Source organism: Tauraco erythrolophus, chromosome 6 (assembly GCF_009769465.1).
Source record: "Tauraco erythrolophus isolate bTauEry1 chromosome 6, bTauEry1.pri, whole genome shotgun sequence".
Classification (NCBI taxonomy): domain Eukaryota; kingdom Metazoa; phylum Chordata; class Aves; order Musophagiformes; family Musophagidae; genus Tauraco; species Tauraco erythrolophus.
The window spans coordinates 30,744,383-30,761,382 of record NC_141470.1 but is presented as its reverse complement, the minus strand read 5'-3'; the positions used below and the strand labels follow the sequence as shown (position 1 = coordinate 30,761,382).

At 43.6% G+C, this 17,000-nt stretch overlaps 2 protein-coding genes across 2 annotated transcripts; both read right to left on the bottom strand.

The window, feature by feature from the left end:
* Positions 1-2,345: 2,345 nt before the first annotated feature.
* Positions 2,346-6,239, bottom strand: LOC104381215 (acyl-coenzyme A thioesterase 1). The gene is made up of 3 exons (XM_009988887.2): positions 5,783-6,239; positions 4,263-4,465; positions 2,346-2,948 (listed from the first exon to the last, which is right to left on the bottom strand). The coding sequence occupies exons 1-3, from the start codon at positions 6,234-6,236 to the stop codon at positions 2,346-2,348; spliced, it is 1,260 nt and encodes a 419-aa protein (XP_009987189.1). The 5' UTR covers positions 6,237-6,239.
* Positions 6,240-8,264: 2,025 nt separating this feature from the next.
* On the bottom strand, positions 8,265-16,894 carry JMJD7 (jumonji domain containing 7). The gene is made up of 8 exons (XM_086614124.1): positions 16,831-16,894; positions 16,009-16,162; positions 14,835-15,088; positions 13,945-14,001; positions 13,450-13,545; positions 11,563-11,639; positions 10,363-10,522; positions 8,265-8,714 (listed from the first exon to the last, which is right to left on the bottom strand). The coding sequence occupies exons 1-8, from the start codon at positions 16,892-16,894 to the stop codon at positions 8,626-8,628; spliced, it is 951 nt and encodes a 316-aa protein (XP_086470250.1). The 3' UTR covers positions 8,265-8,625.
* Positions 16,895-17,000: the final 106 nt, after the last annotated feature.

Here is a 17,000-nt window from a genome sequence, read left to right as displayed (position 1 = left end):
AAGCAGAAGTTAGAGACGTTCCACTCAAGGACATGCTTTTTCACATCAGTTCTTTTCTTTTTGAGGTAGTCTCCTCTCCATGTAGAAAGACTGCAAGTTGAACCAGGGCAAAGAAGGAAAATTTTAAGAATGCACTAGCAAATCAACAATCTCTACTGTTGCCTGCTTCCGAATTAGCTAGAGAAATCACCCTGCCCCAAAAGAGCACTGCAAGGTGTACTGTTCCCTTCTAATAAATTTGTTCATGGCAGCTTATGTGTAGGGAGATTGCTTCTCAGCTAAATGAAGGGATTACTGATGGAAGAATCAAGCGAAGATCTTTCAGTTCCAGATAGTCCTTTGATGCTCTATTTTAATCTGAAGTACTTTTCAATTACAAGCAGATTACAAGAACAGCTTTCTCCATCCAATTTTTCTTAGTTTTATCAGTTGTGCTTGGCATGGGCTCTCTTTTGCAGCTAAAGGTCAATTATCTTTAATTAAATAACAACTTTCACATTGTTCTTGAATAATGTTGTCTGTACTCTGTAAGCCCGAAGTTATATAAAGCATCCTGACTCTACAGGCTGCAACTAGTAAAATTTTTGCCACTAACTTGAAAAAAAATGTCATCTTAGCCCCATTTGTCTACATCACCTCTTCAGCAGAAGAAACATTAAGTAGTCAGTCTTCAGCAACACACTGAAGAACGTGCTCAAGAAGAGCATTTTATTGAAGTTAGGCCGTTTGCAATTATTTGATACTAGTCTCCCTTCAGTTTCCAGTTTCCATTTCCTGAAGATAAGTTTCAAACTTGAGTTTAATTTTAAAAGGTCAGCTGATTTAAAAAGAATTCCCAGTGCAACTGGGTTGGTTGACATATTTTCCTGTTTGTATGTGGCACAGAGCTGCTCAGCTAAAGCAGGTTTTTCAGTCTTTCTTGTCAGATGCCATCTAAGTGATAAATAAAGGGCTTTCAACTGAGTGGAAAAGCTTTCATTCCAGAGCAACAAAACAAAGAGGTCCTATGTTTATGAAAGGCAGGTCCTGCTTGACTAACCTAATCTCTTTCTATGACAAGGTGACCCGCTTAGCAGATGAGGGAAAGGCTGTGGATGTTGCCTACTTAGACTTTAGTAAAGCCTTTGACACCATTTCCCACAGCGTTCTCCTGGAGAAACTGGCTGCTCATGGCTTGGACGGGCGTGTGCTTTCTTGGGTGAAAAAACTGGCTGGATGGCCAGGCCCAAAGAGTTGTGGTGAATGGCGTTAAATCCAGCTGGTGGCCGGTCACAAGGGGTGTTCCACAGGGCTCAGTATCAGGGCCAGTTCTGGTTAACGTCTTTATCAATGATCTAGACAAGGGGATCGAGTGCACCCTCAGTAAGTTTGCAGATGACACCACTTTGGGCAGGCTTTATTCTTCCTCCCCAAAACAGGGATAAACTGACTTTCAAGACTCAAAAGCAGATACTTAGCACATCTATATCACATATCACCCCCATCTTGAGCACTGTGCAGACCCCTACTGCAAACTCCACCGTTCCTCTTACTGGTAGGAGGTAAGGACTTCTGTAAACTCTTCAGCTAAGCGAAGCAGCAGCTTGTGACTACAACAGGATTGCTGCCAATGTATTTATAGGCATAAAGACAGTCAAAGGCTTCATTCAGATAATGTCAAGTAAATTGTGCATACACACATACACATTGTATTTATTGAGTAGTGCAGTGGAAACTTTACCCTGATACGTAACTTATCTGGAGTCAGCAGGAGATACAACCAGTGTAACCTGGGTAAGATTTCACTACTTCTGCTTTTTGAGGTACCAGAAAAAAACCATTATCACTGCACTTCAGAAGTCAGAAGAGTGCCTCTTTACTTATTTGAGATCAGAACTGTCGGTACTAGGAAATGTGAGAAAATTATATACCAAGAGAAAAGGTGAGTGTACTGATGTGCTGTCCCAATAAATTGCTGCTTACATCGAGGTTAGTTAAAGGTTCAAGACTAAACAATTCAATGGAAAACTCCTCCTATGACAGTATTGCCTGCTCCCAAAGGAGATGATTAGAAATTGAGGGCAAAGATAGCTCAGTACAAACGCAATCTGGATGACAGGATGCTGCGTTTTTCTCAGATGACTACAGCACACAGGCAGATCAGATGGTGCCAATCCACAGTGCAGCTGGGGCCAGAAGACAACTAAAATTCAATTTAAAAAATGGGAAATTATTTGGGGAATGAAAACGAGCAACTATGCAACAGTGGAGTTTAGATGAAGGTAGGCCAGGAAACTTTCCATGAGTTTTCAAGATGCAGTGAGAGCTGAAATACCAACCCTGGTCAGCATCTTTGACAGCTTCCACTACAGCTTGCTCCTAGGGATGTCTGAGTCCATCAAGTGCTGCCAGAAAAAGGTCTGTATCCTGCGCCACGCATCTTCTTGGGCTTTGGCATGCTCCCTCCATTGCCCTCCCCAATGCACAAATACCCCAAGCACTTTGTGGATCGACGCCTGGCACAGAGGCAAGTATGGTGGCTCCAAGAGATGTCCTGCTCCGGAATAGGAGCAAAACTCCACTTCCCGTCCATACTGCTGAAGGCGCTGAACAGCATCCCGGCAATAAAGGTCACTTTTCCAGTTCATGTCATCCAGTCCAGACAGGAAGAGGAACTTGGCCAAGGACCTCTCCATGGGAATGCGACAGTCCCAAGTCGCTGGGTCCCTGTGATCATCTAGGACATCTGAAAAATCTACAAGGCCAGACTCATCACTGGTCTTCATCCTCCCCAAATCGTACGGGTGGGGAGGAACAGTGAAGCCATCTCCCCGCAGGGGAATGAAAGAATTAAAACCACTTCCAGATATGCTGACAGCTGCCTTGATGCCAGGTAGAAAAGTAGCCATGGAAAGGGCTATATCAGCTCCTTTAGACAAGCCCAAGACACCAATCCCAGTATTTTTCACCTGAAACACAGTTATGAAGCAACCATTATCAACTATTCCTCATTTCCTGGGCTGACATAACATCTCCAGTTCTGCTTCTTCACTCCTCATCCAGCTAAGACCACCCATATTTTACCCATTATCTCTCTATTCAGGTTACATCACTCCTATATCTCTCCCTTTGCTGAGCCTCCACAAGAGTGACTATGAATTCTACAGCTCCTCAACATTTCTCCTCCTGTAACACTTTTTCTTCCTGGTGGCCTCTACAGACTAAGCCTCTTTGCTCCCTATACATCCCAGCTAGACACTTGCTCTCAGTATTGTATCTTTTACTACTCCTGCCTCCAAACCCCCTCAATCTTCTCTCCTCAGATCACCTTTGGAAAATCACTTTTTCATGGGTTTACATGTATTGATGTTCTTTCATGCCATTGTTTTTTGATACTCTCCTACAGCTGACCTGTTACCTTCTGTTTATCTTGGAACATGTAAGGTTCATTACATCTGAGGCTGAGTAAGCTCAACAACCGTTTAAATCAACTGATCTATAGTGAAGGCTCTTCACACCAAATTAATTTTGTAACATGTGTCTTGTAAGATACTCTGGAAGTTTCAGAGCTCCATGAGCAACAAGACAAACAAGCAAGGCTGCATTCTGCTCTCACACTGGCTACAATCCTGGTGTCACATGCTAGAAAATAAATAATTTTGTGAAGTGGATACCACATTAAGTAGCAATCCATTCAAAGTTTAAATGCTACTTGATTTCTCTTGGTCTTTTTTTGGTTTAACTATGATGATATATTGCTATGAAGTGTCCTTCTCATCCCACATACTTGTTCAAATACAAAGTCCCAGCTTCTTAGGACATGGCACACTCTCCAGTGCTACAACTGTAAGGGATTCTGTTGTTAAAGTGTTTTATTACTGTCTTGTGACATTTACTCAGATTCAAAGCCTGTAGCATTTCAGAAATAGTAGAGAAAGTCAATGGATTTTTTGTTTCCCTTCTAAAATCCTGAAAGATGCAAAAGTAGGGAAAAATATTAAGCGGTTTTGTGCTTCTGGTCCAGGAATTGCTTTGATTGAATCTTACATGAACGCATCCTATGGACTGCCGTAAGATGCTGTGCAAAACCAGCTATACAACTGCTTGCAAAATTGAAGTTGAGGCACAAGCTTTTCCATCTCTCAGCTCATGCTGTCTTTCAGACAACACTGTCTCCTTCTACCATTTCAGAAACTTAGCTGCGTTCAGTGATATACAGCACTTCACATTAGAAAATCTGAAAATAATTTCCAACAGGATGAGCACCATAATTTTTCTCTCACCTGCTGCTGCTTCCGCAAAAAGTTTACAGCTTCTTCAAAATAGTCCAGTTCAAGAATCTCTGGCATAGCAGGGAGGTCTTCAAAAGCCATGTAAGCAAGAGCGAGAGTCACGAAGCCTCTGCTAGCCAGAAGACTTGCTCTGAATTCAACAAGACCTCCTCCAGATCCATACAAATCGATAAGTCCAGGGAATGGACCAGGTCCTGCAATGAAAGGTGTGTATATATATATATATATATACTCAAAGAGAAAAGTTTCTACAGTTGTCCTTTCAGTAGTGCCCCTCAGCACACATCAGGACAGTAGATATCAAAAGGAAATCATCCTCTGAAGCTTTCCATGGAGGTTCTCATTCTCAGGCACGCATACAATCACTGTAAGGACACTAATTTGGATATTTCTCTCTCTTAGGAACTCACTATCGGAAGTTCTCATGTCGGATGTCCTTTTCCCACCATGAATTTCAGCTGAAATCGGCCTAGATGTTCTCGGACCATTGGGGACTGATGAACAAACAGCAGTGCTGCATGAGCTCTGTTTCTTTAGGAACTGTGCTAGCAGGTTTTCCAGGGAAGGAATACTTGAGCTATGAAATGCACCACAAATGCCAGCACTGACCTATGCCAATTTGGGCTTCAGATCCGGGTAACTACCCCTGGGCTTCTCAGTTCTCCTCCTGCAGCCATAGGACCTTCCTTTCCTGCTGCTGCTCTGCCCATTCTTATAGCAAGACTTCCCTTGCAAGATTTGATGTCGCAGCAGCTGCAAGGGACTTTTTATTCATTGTAGAGCAAGATATTCACATTTAAGTACTGCTCAGGGAACATAAATGGTTCAGGGCTCAGAGCAGCTTTATACAAGATCCAGTCACAGCACTGTCTGTACGCCGCTGTGGAATATGACATCTGTTTAATTAAAGACCTTGCTTTTCTCATTTGTTTCCCATCTTCCTAAATATCCCATGCAGTTAAGCTGCTCAACCAGGTAAAGATTTCTTTCTTTGGCTTTTCCTCAGCCAAAGAGGCAGACAGAAAGACAAGACCAGAGCCTGCAGGAAGATCCATAGCAGCTGCTGGAGCAGCCTAAGCTGGCTGCAGTCCGAGTCCAGTGTTCTCACCACACCCTGTCATTCCTTGTTCCACCGTCGGAGCTGTCATGCCTCACAGCTCTGCCGAAGTCAAGGAGCCCCTTTGTCCTGTTAACTAAACAGAAGAGCTAAGAAATAAACACACTTTTCCCCAGAGCTCTCAGAGCAGGAGAGGTCCCGACCCCGCCTCAGCTAGAGCAAACAAGACGTGCCTCGTGTTACCTCCCTGCACCCCACCTGGGCACTTGACCCGCCTGGGCAATGCCTGCTCCTCTCTGCTCTGCTGTGAGGATCCAAGTAGCTGGACCGAGCACAGGCTGAGGAAACCATGAGCTGAGGCTTTACTCTGGGCTCCCAAGTGCATCCAGAAGCCACAGGGCACAGTAAGTGACGTAAGTCTCACCTGGAAAACCAGAATGGAATTAAAACTCACCCGGAGGGAGGAAGAGGGTTGCTTTCAGACGACCTTCTCTGACTGAAATCCTCTTCACCCCCTCTCCTAAAAACCATCGCTCATTGGTGCATTTTCCCAGCAACCGGCTCATGTCCTCATGGCCCTCATACACTTCCAAGTCCACACAGAAAGGGGTCAGGACATTCTTCTTTGCCAGCCGCTTATAGGGCGCTTTAGACCGCAGAGACCACAGTAGCCCCATCGGCTCCACTCCCAAATAGCTGCCCCCCAGCGCAGGGGAGTCGCTGAGATCGAGCTCTCCATTGCTCCCAGCTCTGTAGCGAGCGTGGGCTTGGAAAAGCTCCCCACTCTCGTCCACCAGGCTGGCTCGGAGGGTGACGGCCTGCAGTGGCAGGAGACCCACCACATGGATCTGCACGGGGTCATCGAACAGACACCTGGGGGAAGGCAGAACCGTCACCTGCACCGCCATCACGGCGCTGCTGCGGGGGAGAGGAGCTGCCCTTCTTTATGGCGAGACACGGGCTCCGCGACACAGGATCGCCACGAGCCTGTCACTTCTCAGGCTTAAGATCCCTGCCCGAAGTCCAAGAGGAACCACTGTGACTCCTTCCTGCAGCCAGCAAGCACGGGCTGCTGGGAGACGTAGTTCGGCGCAGCCTGCCTCCGGACACTCCGGGTCAGGGGTGGTACAGGAGCAGCACCCACTTGGCACAGACACAAGCTGATGTTTGCTCCTGGCGTGTGGTCTCACTTCTGATTACAGAGACAGACTAAATTAAAAACCTCAAAGTGACAAAAAGAGAGATTCAAATTGCCTGGGAAAGTCCGGATTCAATTGCAGAACTGGCTTGGGCACCTTTTCCAAGGCACAGTGAACACAAGCTGGAAAGCCTGAAGGAATGTGACAGATTGATCTAGCTGTGAAACAAAGCCTGCCCTTAATCCCTCCTGAGTTCTCAGCAATTTTTGGACAAGCACCACAAGGTAAAATGATGCTTTATGCTTTAACTGTGTTTCTTTAAAAAAAAAAAAAAAAAGAAACAAAGTAAACGAATGACTAGCTTTTTTCTTCACAATAATCCACCTTGTCAAAAGGGTATCTGCATTTTCCTAATACATGTGTTGCAAAAAGTTTGATAAAATAATCAAGATTTGATCGAGTAGAAGAGTTAGGCTTGATTAAAAGGTAGAAAATTGTAAAACATAACGTATAGATTAGGATTGTTAAATTTGAAATAGGTAACCACAGAGACCTCACCAGGAAGTTACTGGATTTTTCTGTTTTGTTTTAACAAACTAAGGGAACCATCATGGACATCAGTTATGCTGCCTGGAAACCCTCTTACCCCTTCCCATCTTAATTTAAATATCAAGGATTTCAGTCAGTGGAGTTAAGTAGAATTAACCAATGATTGTTTTAAGATAAGAATATTGATACGGTTATATAACTAGTAAAACCAATCATTTTAAAAGTCAAATTTAAGAGTGAGCATAATATGCATTTTTATGTAAAAGAACTTCTGCTTCTTTTAAACAAGTTTCTTTTAAACTTATGTTTCTTTAAACAAGCTTTCTTTTTCTTTGTTCTTTTAAAGAACAAAAATTTCATACGAAAAAGTATAAAAACTTATGGATTTTGACGCTAAGGTGGACACATTTGGACAGAGCTATCCCCCATGTCCCAAGCGCTGAAATAAAGAAGTGCCTGTTTATCTACTTTGTGTAGATTAATTTTCTTCCCGAATACTAACACATGGAAAATACATTTTCCCCCGTGTAGCTAATGTTTCTAAGGAGCCGTCTGAAGTATTGACAATAAATATCAACCTTTGGTTTTCAAAAACAATACTACATTTTTGCAATGTCTGTGTATTTAATAGCCTTCTAGTCCTACCCTGCGGGTCTCAGGCACGTGAGCAGTCTCATTCCCTTCTGTGGAAATACAAATGGGAATCAAGGCTGTGGAAATAGGTTCCTGGCTCACACAACCCGCCTAACCATGCATTAGGCAGCAATGAATGGCAAAGGAATGAAACGATCAATGAGCCTACAAGCTGCAGAATCACACGTCATGCCATGAGACCACAGGTGATGCGCAGATTGACTGTAGATCCGGCAAATTGACTCTAAAGTCACCACTCAGGATGTAAGAGAATGTAGCTACATTTAAATACAACAATGGAAAGAAATAAAAATGAGCAATAAAAACATGTAGCTTAACATAAAATATTAATATAATATATAAAATAGCCAGCATTGACTTTTTGCATGTCCTCCATCCATCACATCATTTGAAAAAAAAAGTAAGAAGTTAGTACAGAAATAAGCTTTTAAACTGACTTTTTATTGCAGAAGTTGTAATTTCTCTCCATCAAAACACCACAGCCACGGAACTTAGTGAATTACAACTTGACAGGACTTTTGCCTTAAGTGGAACGCGTGTGTTGGACTGATGCAGCCTGATGCACGGGTGAGTGGGAGAGCAGATTCTTCCTTGTCCGCTTGGGTTGTCAAAAAAAACAATCTGTAGATCTGAACGAATAGTTGTAGCTTCTGTTTTGCAATCTCCAAAACCTGGATTGCCTCCCTTCAAATTTTATCTTGCTCACTATCCCTGAGGCAACATGCAAAGGCCTGAGAATGCCATTATCAAACCTTCTACTTACAAGCCAAAGAACCTGACCAACTGATCTGGACTCTGAAATCAAGCAAAATAGCCATGATCTGTTTGACGGACATCACTGAGGATAATTTAATCTTCGGTTCTTTTCACTTTAATGATGTTTGTACTCCAGTCACAGACGCTGATGATTATATCGCATCACAAAGAGATCACAAGCTCAAGTTTCCCACCTCTGCTATAACACCTCCACGGCTTTTGTGAGACAATCTAGTAGTTGATAATAGCTGTACTTAAGGTCATATTCCATGTCATACCAATAATTTACTGAGGAGACAAGAAAAAGGAAAAATATTGCTAAGGCTAAAATATAATTATGTACAAACGTGTTCATAGACTGTGTTACACGGTTCAGCTTTTCCTTATTACTCACTGAACTTTGAAATGAACAAATCTTTGACTACAGCCAAAAATAACATAAGCAAACATTAGAGATCTTTAACAGTGCTGTCAATGCAACTCTGTCTTAACTCAAACCAACTCCTCTTCAGAATCTATACTGGAGATTCCTTGGAGCAGAAGTTGGCAAAATGTTTAGGACCAGAAAACAAATGCTTCTATTTAGACCAAGAATACCAAATACACTGCAAAGTTTAATATCTGGATAAGATCCTCTCTTCCTCTGAGTGTGTAAAGGATGGCAAATTCACCACTATGTCACAATAGCCATCAATTAGACAGTGCTTTAATTCTGCTTCTTGTTTTAATTTTGGTGTACATCTACTAGAAAAAATAAGCCAAGCAGGATAATACTGTACCAATGGTTCTTGGAGGAGGATATACTCTAGCTTCAGACATTCACTGGACCAGACCCAAAGAATACTGATTTTTCAAGTGAATACAGACTATAGTGCAGTTAACGGACTAAAGGCCAAATAAACTTGTCTTTAGCATTTTTGCTAGACAAAGAGAGTGGCCAGTGGCTTGCAACTGGAAGCAACCCTACCTTTTCCAAAAAATCTTTCAGGACTGATGCAGCAGTACTGGGAAAACAGAATCAGAAACACTGCTTTACTGCTAGCTTTTTACCAGAGTATCGCAAATACTGAAAAAAAGAGGCCTGCAATATTTGCAGTGTTGCACAAATACTAATGGTATGTTTTTCACAATACTGTATTTACTCCTCCTGGGCAGACAGGATTATTCCAGGTAAAGGATAGCAAAAAAATTTTCCTCAAACCTTGCAAAACTACAGGATATAATACTAATACTTTGCTCCACCCCCAGCCCTCCAGCTGCACCAAATGAGCAATGCTTGAAATTCTGGAACTCTCTTCAGGAAAAGAAAAAAAAAGGTAGAGAGAGATTGTGATAAATCCTACAAAGAAAGAGCTGACAAGACCTTTGATAAGTGCAGGGGAACAGTAACACAAGAACAGGCTTATTAGCAAAGTGGGACACTGGGTCAGAGTAGATTCCAGCTCGCGTGACAAGAGAGTATCTTCCACGTTGTGTCTACAACCATGCCCAAAACTCAGACACTTTCTGGTTTCCTTTTCTTCCCCTAGATCCTTTTTTGCTGATGTGATAATGGCACACACAACACGCAGTTTCTTTGTGAAAGGCGTGTAGATGGCCAATTTGCAGTTAGCCGGCTGGGCAGACAAACTGCTTAGCTCCACACTATAACAGAAACTGGATCATGATCACTGAACTAGCTATCCTTCTCCAGACTTGACAACTAGAAAGACTTTTTCTTCTGCTCTATCTCTGGCATTTGTCAAAAATGCTATGATTTATAAGCAAAAGAGACTGCAAGGAGATAGCCCCATGGCATCTGTTGAGACTATTTCCTCCTGAGAGGAGGTAGATGATTTTAAAGGGACCTTTAGTCCCAGTTATGCTTTGCTGTGGGACATCTACCTGTACACCTACCACAGTTCAAAAACATATCTGAAAGTATTGTGTATTTTACCTGCTATACAGCCATGTGACTGCTGAACATGATGGAACCAGAGAGAAGGCAGGTATAACATCTCACCAGCTTTCACTGTACACTGCAAAGGTTTTGCCTGAGCATACTCTGGATATCGTTCCAGATTCGGGTTCAATGGGTCCAGGGGAATCCAGGGCACCTAAAAGCAAAAGAGTATGTACATGGTAGCCACCCTGGCAAAAAATTCCAGCAAGCTTCCAGAAAAACAACTGATAACCAAACTTAGTAGGTTACAAAATATGTATCTTGCCTAGCAAAACACGTACAGCTAGTCAGCTTTCCACATCCAACTGGGAATAGGTCAAGGATGCAAAAATTTGCCTCCTTCGGCGAAGGATTTCTTATTAGGGAAAAGGTGCTAAATGTCACCCATGAAATTTCAGTTTCATGGCACACTTTCAAAACACCTCCAGCCCCTTAAGTCACTTGTTCCTCCTACATTCAGTGCTTGAGTATTTTATCTGCCTCACTCTTTTTAGAAATTCCTTTCTTCTTCTAAAGCTCTCCCCCCTTCCTGCTGGGAAATCCCTCTTGCCTGCATTAGTTTCTTCTATGTCCTACAGAGTTATAAACATCAGCATTCCACCTTACTGTGTTACAGGAATGCTCCCATGATATTGAGCACCATTCTGGAAACAGAAAAAAAGGCCTAGCTCATTAGTAGAATGTTGTAGAGGCAAAAGGAGAGAGATTAGATACAAAAGGCTACCGAGTTTTTGCAAAGTGCTTCCAGATCTGTACATTTTAATCAAATAAATATTGCTACTATTAAGAAAGCACAATTTATTCATTGAGACAGGTATGTTTTACTGCACTGGGTGATACTGCTGTAGAGCAAAATCCAGCCCTGAGGGCCAAAAGAAAGTGAATGCAGAGGAGTCTATTTCAGTCTTAATGAAATAGATTCCTTTATTGTTGGTTCATTTAAAAGTCCTTTACCAGACGTATTTAAGTTTGGTGCACAGAAGACAGTTTATGATAACAATGGTTTCAAGTGTGCAGTAAAAATCTCTTCTGGAAGCTGGGCATCCTTTGCGAAGAGTAAAATATGAGTGAAATATCTGGGCGTTCTCTTACCAGCCATGAAGGATTTCTAAACATCATCGATAGGCTCAGTTTGGGCGCTCAACAGTGCCCAAAATTATCTTTACTGTATTGTGTTCCTTATATACCCTTTACCTTATCTTCACTCTTCTCATCCACAATTTCAAATGAGCCATCTTCTGACACCTGGTAGGTTGCTGGCTGATAGAGCTCTGGAACCACAGAAAGAATTAAATGGCACAACTCAGAGTAGTACTCACAGCAACTAATGGCAGAGTGTGTCACACTTTCACTGACTAAAATAAAAATTAAGATAAAACCATTTTCAACTTACTGTCCTCACTGTCCTTCCCTTTGTCCATTTCCATTTTTATCTAGTTTGTTGTTTGTTTGCTTTTTTTTAAGTCAGTCTGAATACTGAACTGCATTCCTGTTTGGAATTCCAACCTTTTTTCTTCACAGGAATTATTCTCCTCAAAACCCATTTTACTCCTGGTCCTGTTTTGTTCCAGTAGCTGTCTTGTTTCCCCTTCGGAAGTCATAAATGCATCCCTCACTTAAACACTGCTCTATTTTCTGCCATTTCTTCTTAGGACAGTCTAGCAAGATAGCACTCACAAGAGTTATTAGCAACTTGCAGCCTGCCTTTCACTTCTAATTTCACCCGACAGGGCTTATCAACTGCTTCAGATACTGCAGGTTGCTCTTCTTTCATTGCTTCAGTGTGTGTGGTTTTCTAAGCCCTCCCTTGAGAGAGTTTCTCTCCATTAACCCGACGTTCAAAAAGATGGAGTCATCTTTCTACTACACACTACGAAATGTAAGCGTTATCTCTGTTCCATGCTCTAACAGTAACTTGTTTTACAATATATGATTCCTATGACATACGTGTATTTCATACATTCACATACATATGACACCACCTCTCCTATGAAGAAAAGCTGAGACAGATGGGGTTGTTCAGCCTGGAGAAGAGAAGGCTCTGCGGCAACCTTACTGCGGCCTTTCGATATTTAAAGAGGGCTTATAAGAAAGACAGAGAAAGACTTTTTACCAAGGCCTGTAGTGACAGGACAAGGGGCAATGGTTTCAAATTGGGAGAGGGGAGATTTAGATTGGATAAAAGGAAGACATTTTTTACGATGAGGGTGGTGAGGCACTGGAACAGGTTGCCCAGAGAAGCTGTGGATGCCCCATCGTTGGAAATGTTCAAGGCCAGGCTGGATGAGACTTTGAGCAACCTGAATAGTGAATGGCAGGGGGGTGGACTAGATGATCTTAAAAACTATTCTACGATTCCATGATTTCAAGGTTGTAAACAAAATAAACCCAGTATAAATAAAATATTGTAGCAGCACACATATCCAGGCAAAATTATGTTAGTGTCCTATAGCACTCCACATTCACTTAGTCTGAAGGTTTGAAAGTCAAGGAATGGGAAAATAAAGTCTTATTTTATGAAGCATAAAGTTAAGCTGTCCATCTTCTAAATGACACTGTAATATAACAAACTATTACTGTGGACACAGGAAAGCAACATAAAGAAACAGAAAATGGGCAATGCGAAGTAATGCTGCCAGAAGAATCTCCCTTTTCACTTCTCCAGTTTTCAGAGATTCTGTTAGTACCTTGAATACTTCATTAAACTACAACTTGTTTTTCAGCTTCCTGGCTTTTTTCCTACAGAAAAAGAATGAGCAGGCAGAATCCAAACCTGATAAACATCAAAGATGACATGCTACCATACTGACAAGATACTTAAATAAATATTCTAAAGCTGAAGAGACTGCCATAAGTATCAATGAACTTCTTACTTTACAGGACTGGAGAACCTGACCTCAGAATAATGTTTGTATTACAAACTACCTGCAGCACAAAATAGCAAGAGATTTCTGTTCACATTGGAAAGCATAACACTTCATAAACATTAAAATGTCATCACTGCTTCCTTTTCCATGTCTTTCAACATTTTAGTCTCTCCTCCTTCCAACCTCCAGACATATTGCATAGTAAATTATGTACCATATGGGATGAAAGGACGGTCACTCGGTGGATGCAGTAGGAAATGTTTCTCTCCGGATATCACACAGTATAAGTTCTCATAATGATCTTTATGTACTAGGATTGAGAAAAAAAGAGATATGGCAAAAAAGTGAGAAAATCAGTGTTATTTCCTTCTCTACACCAGAAACAACAGTAAACTGGGAAGTGTCAGCTTGTCCTCTTATCATCAGGCAGCTAGCTCCTCCCTTTGCAGCCAGTGAGAGCGGAAAGTAACGCTGTAACGTTGTAGCAAATGTATTCAACAAAGCATACCGCCAGCGCCAGGAAGATGCACCCAGAGACGGCTGCAAGAAGCCGCAGAAGTGCAGGAATAAAAATGAAAAGAAGCATTTTAAAGTAGAACTGGCTTGTCAGAGAAAACACACAGTCCTACTGAGCCACCAACTCAAAACAAGCCCACTTAAACCTGTGCTGAAAGCTCACAGAAGACTTACAGTGCCAAACAATACGTACAAGATGTCACCGCAGCCGATTCCCCAAGCCAGAAATTGACAGCATCGGGCTTTTTCCCTGCATGGTTAGGGAATAGAGGAATGTTGTCAACAAAAAAAGTATTGGAAGTGTCATGTTTAAAGGCACTTCAAATAATTTTCTGCCCTCAACTGCCAATAACTGCCAAATTCTGTCCTTTAACTTCCTTCATAACTATGACAGGTTTAATTGCAAATAGCACTCTGTGAGCAGCAGCAACCTCCTTCTACACTGGAAGTCACCGTAGCGCCAATCAGACTTCAAAATATAGTATTATGCATGCCCAAATTGATGGTTACAACCCTTTGTTTCCACATTCTGAATCCCTAAGACTTAGCTCACAGAGAAAACTGCAGCGTGTCTACGTACAGCTGCAAAAAGAAGGTGAAATCACAGTAAATCTTTTCTGCTGACGTTTTAAGGAAGGACATGCTGTACAACAGAAACCAAGTGAAACAGAACCATCTTTAACTAGAAACAAACATCTGTAATTTTACCAAAGGGCGTGAGGGCTGTGTGTTGTTTCGCTGGTTTGTTACGCTAGCTTTGGTAGAAACAGCATGAATCCAAGTCAAAATGTGTCTCAAAAATAAAAGCCACTATGCAAAAAGAAGTGCTATACAACACTATCACCCCACTGTTTCAGCTGTGATGGTCCCAATACACAACTGAGATACTGATTCCAGAGTAACCCAAACCCAAAACCTGGATTACTCTATTATTGAGTATTTTACCATCTCTGCTTTCTAAGGTGATGAAACCAAACTGAGCTGTGACATCCAGGAACAGAACAAACATTCACCATGTACCTAGCATGCTTGTTGCAAAGCTCCATACAAAACATTTACTGAATACAGGAGAAATAGGTTTACCAAGTGCCTCACTCATCCACGGTATGTCAGGCTGCACATCACAGACAAGTTCAGGGAACTCCTCGGTGAGGTTTGAACACTGCTTCTGCACATAGAATACGTTGGGAGAGGTCACTTTCTTCTCCACAATGTCCAAAAAGTCCATGAAAGGCATTTGGCGCTCCTCTGGCATGACAAAACGGTCCTGAAACACCGCATCTGCATAACCATTTGGTGTTACTGCCACACTCACTATCTTGGGACCTACTACCTCCCTGCAAAATAAATCAAAGGTTTATAGCCAGGCCTGCAACTGGCCCGTATATTGGACACTGGTTACTTTAAAAATGACGTGTTTCACAGGCAGCAGAAACAAGCAGCCTGGCTTTCCATAGATGAGTGTCTCTAGACTAGGTTTTCACTGTCCAATACAGACTTTGGTACGCTGCTCCAATTGCTTCCTGTAGTCAAGACAACCACAGTATCTTTTGCTTCTCTAAATTCTCTTGTGTCTAACAGGTGAGTTCACAAAGGAGCTCCCTTTTCCTCCGTGTAGGCAGAGGGCCTTCTTCAGCCACTTGTTTTCATGAATCATGGCAGAGCTTGATATTCTCAGGATCACTCAATCCAGCCAAATCTCAGTGGCCACATGTTCAAAAGCAATAGAAGAGGGAGAAAGGGTGGACAGAGACTGAAGACATACACATCATGAGGCCAACAGCCTATTTCGTTTTAAACGCATAGATTTTTAGGTCTAACCAGGCATCTCCTCTCAAAAAAAGGACTTACAAAAAAAAAAAAAAATTGGTCATTGTTAAAACACTCATCATTTGTTGTTTAAGAAAACAAAGTGTACTCAGTCACAAACAAGTCACTCTGTCCTTACAGCACTACAGCCCCACTCCAACTGGAGGGGCTACAGGGTGGAGCACTGGCTGGTGCACAGTGACAGGACTGGGTTTCGGCAGCTGGAGTCTGCTGGCTGCACGCGGACCCTTCATACCACAGCAGAGCTGCTCTGGACAGCACACTCGCAGGAAGACATTTACACAAGTTTGGCAAGACTGAACACCTTCACAGGGCAGCACAGAGGAATCTGAGCTAATGTGAAGGATAAAAACAAAGATTAACTAAGAGCCTTTTACTGAGGTCAACCGAGACTGACCACCAGTCCTGCTCCAGAGCTCGTTCATACCTGAGGTACGCTGACGTCCATTTCTTCAGAGCCGGCCAGTGGCTGATGGCATTCCGAATTATACAAGGTTTATTCGGACTCACCCATTCTCGATAAAACTCCAGCGGGGACGGAGTCCTATCAAGATAGGGCACGGACTCCGTCCACCCCAGCTCTGTCCAGGCAAAGGAGAGAGTTTTACTCGGCGTTCTGAGAGAAATGCGCTCTGCTACACACAAATGGTCTTCCAACCCCACACCGCCGCCGCTCAGCTGACAGCAGGCAGCAGCCCCCAGATTCAGAAATCGCTGCCAAAACCCAGAGGCTGCCAGGGAGGGTTTCAGTGCCAGGCGGGCACCTCGGGCCATCGCCCTGCAGCTCTCCTGCTGTCATCCCACAGGTGGTCACGCCGTGGGCCCACAGGCGAGCGGGAATGAAGGACATACATTACAGGGGGTGCACCTCCGATACAGAGATGATACCACAGGAAGATCTCTGGAAGCTGAAATAGTGCTTAGTTTTGCTATTTTATACATAGGAAAGCAACCTAAAAGGGCCATTTCCGACAGTTTCGGCGGGTTTTTTTTTCAGCAGCCTTTCTACTGCTCTTCACCTTGCAAACATTTGGCTGAAAACAGAGGAGGAGCGCGGATGCTCCAGCTCAACCCACGCAGGTGCCATTAGCGGCTGCTGCGGCCCAAGACCGAGTTTTTGCCCTCACAGGGCGGGCCGGGGCCCGGCCCAGCCCCGGCGCCCGCCGCTACAGGCGGGGCCGCCGCCGCGGCCCCGCACCCCCTTTCCGCCGGGCCGCCCCCGTCTCGCCTCCCCCGGCCCAGCGCTCACCGCGGGCCTCCCGCGGGAAGGCGGCCAGGCAGCCCCTGACGGCCCGCAGCGCGCCCTCCGCCATGCCGCCCCGCCCCGCCCCGCCCCGCACGGCGCCGCCTGCGCAGCCCGGCCCCGGAGGAGGCGGCGCCGCCCGCCTCCTCCCTCCGCCCCCGCCGCCGTGCCCCTTC

Coding starts and splice junctions, on each gene's coding strand:
- LOC104381215 (XM_009988887.2), bottom strand. CDS start 6,236: ATGGCGGTGCAGGTGACGGTTCTGCCTTCCCCCAGGTGTCTGTTCGAT. Junction 4,466..5,782: donor AACCCTCTTCCTCCCTCCGG/GTGAGTTTTAAT, acceptor CTTTCATTGCAG/GACCTGGTCCATTCCCTGGA. Junction 2,949..4,262: donor TTTTGCGGAAGCAGCAGCAG/GTGAGAGAAAAA, acceptor ACTGTGTTTCAG/GTGAAAAATACTGGGATTGG.
- JMJD7 (XM_086614124.1), bottom strand. CDS start 16,894: ATGGCGGAGGGCGCGCTGCGGGCCGTCAGGGGCTGCCTGGCCGCCTTC. Junction 13,546..13,944: donor ATCGGCTGCGGTGACATCTT/GTACGTATTGTT, acceptor TCTCAATCCTAG/TACATAAAGATCATTATGAG. Junction 11,640..13,449: donor CCGTCCTTTCATCCCATATG/GTACATAATTTA, acceptor CTGTGGTTCCAG/AGCTCTATCAGCCAGCAACC.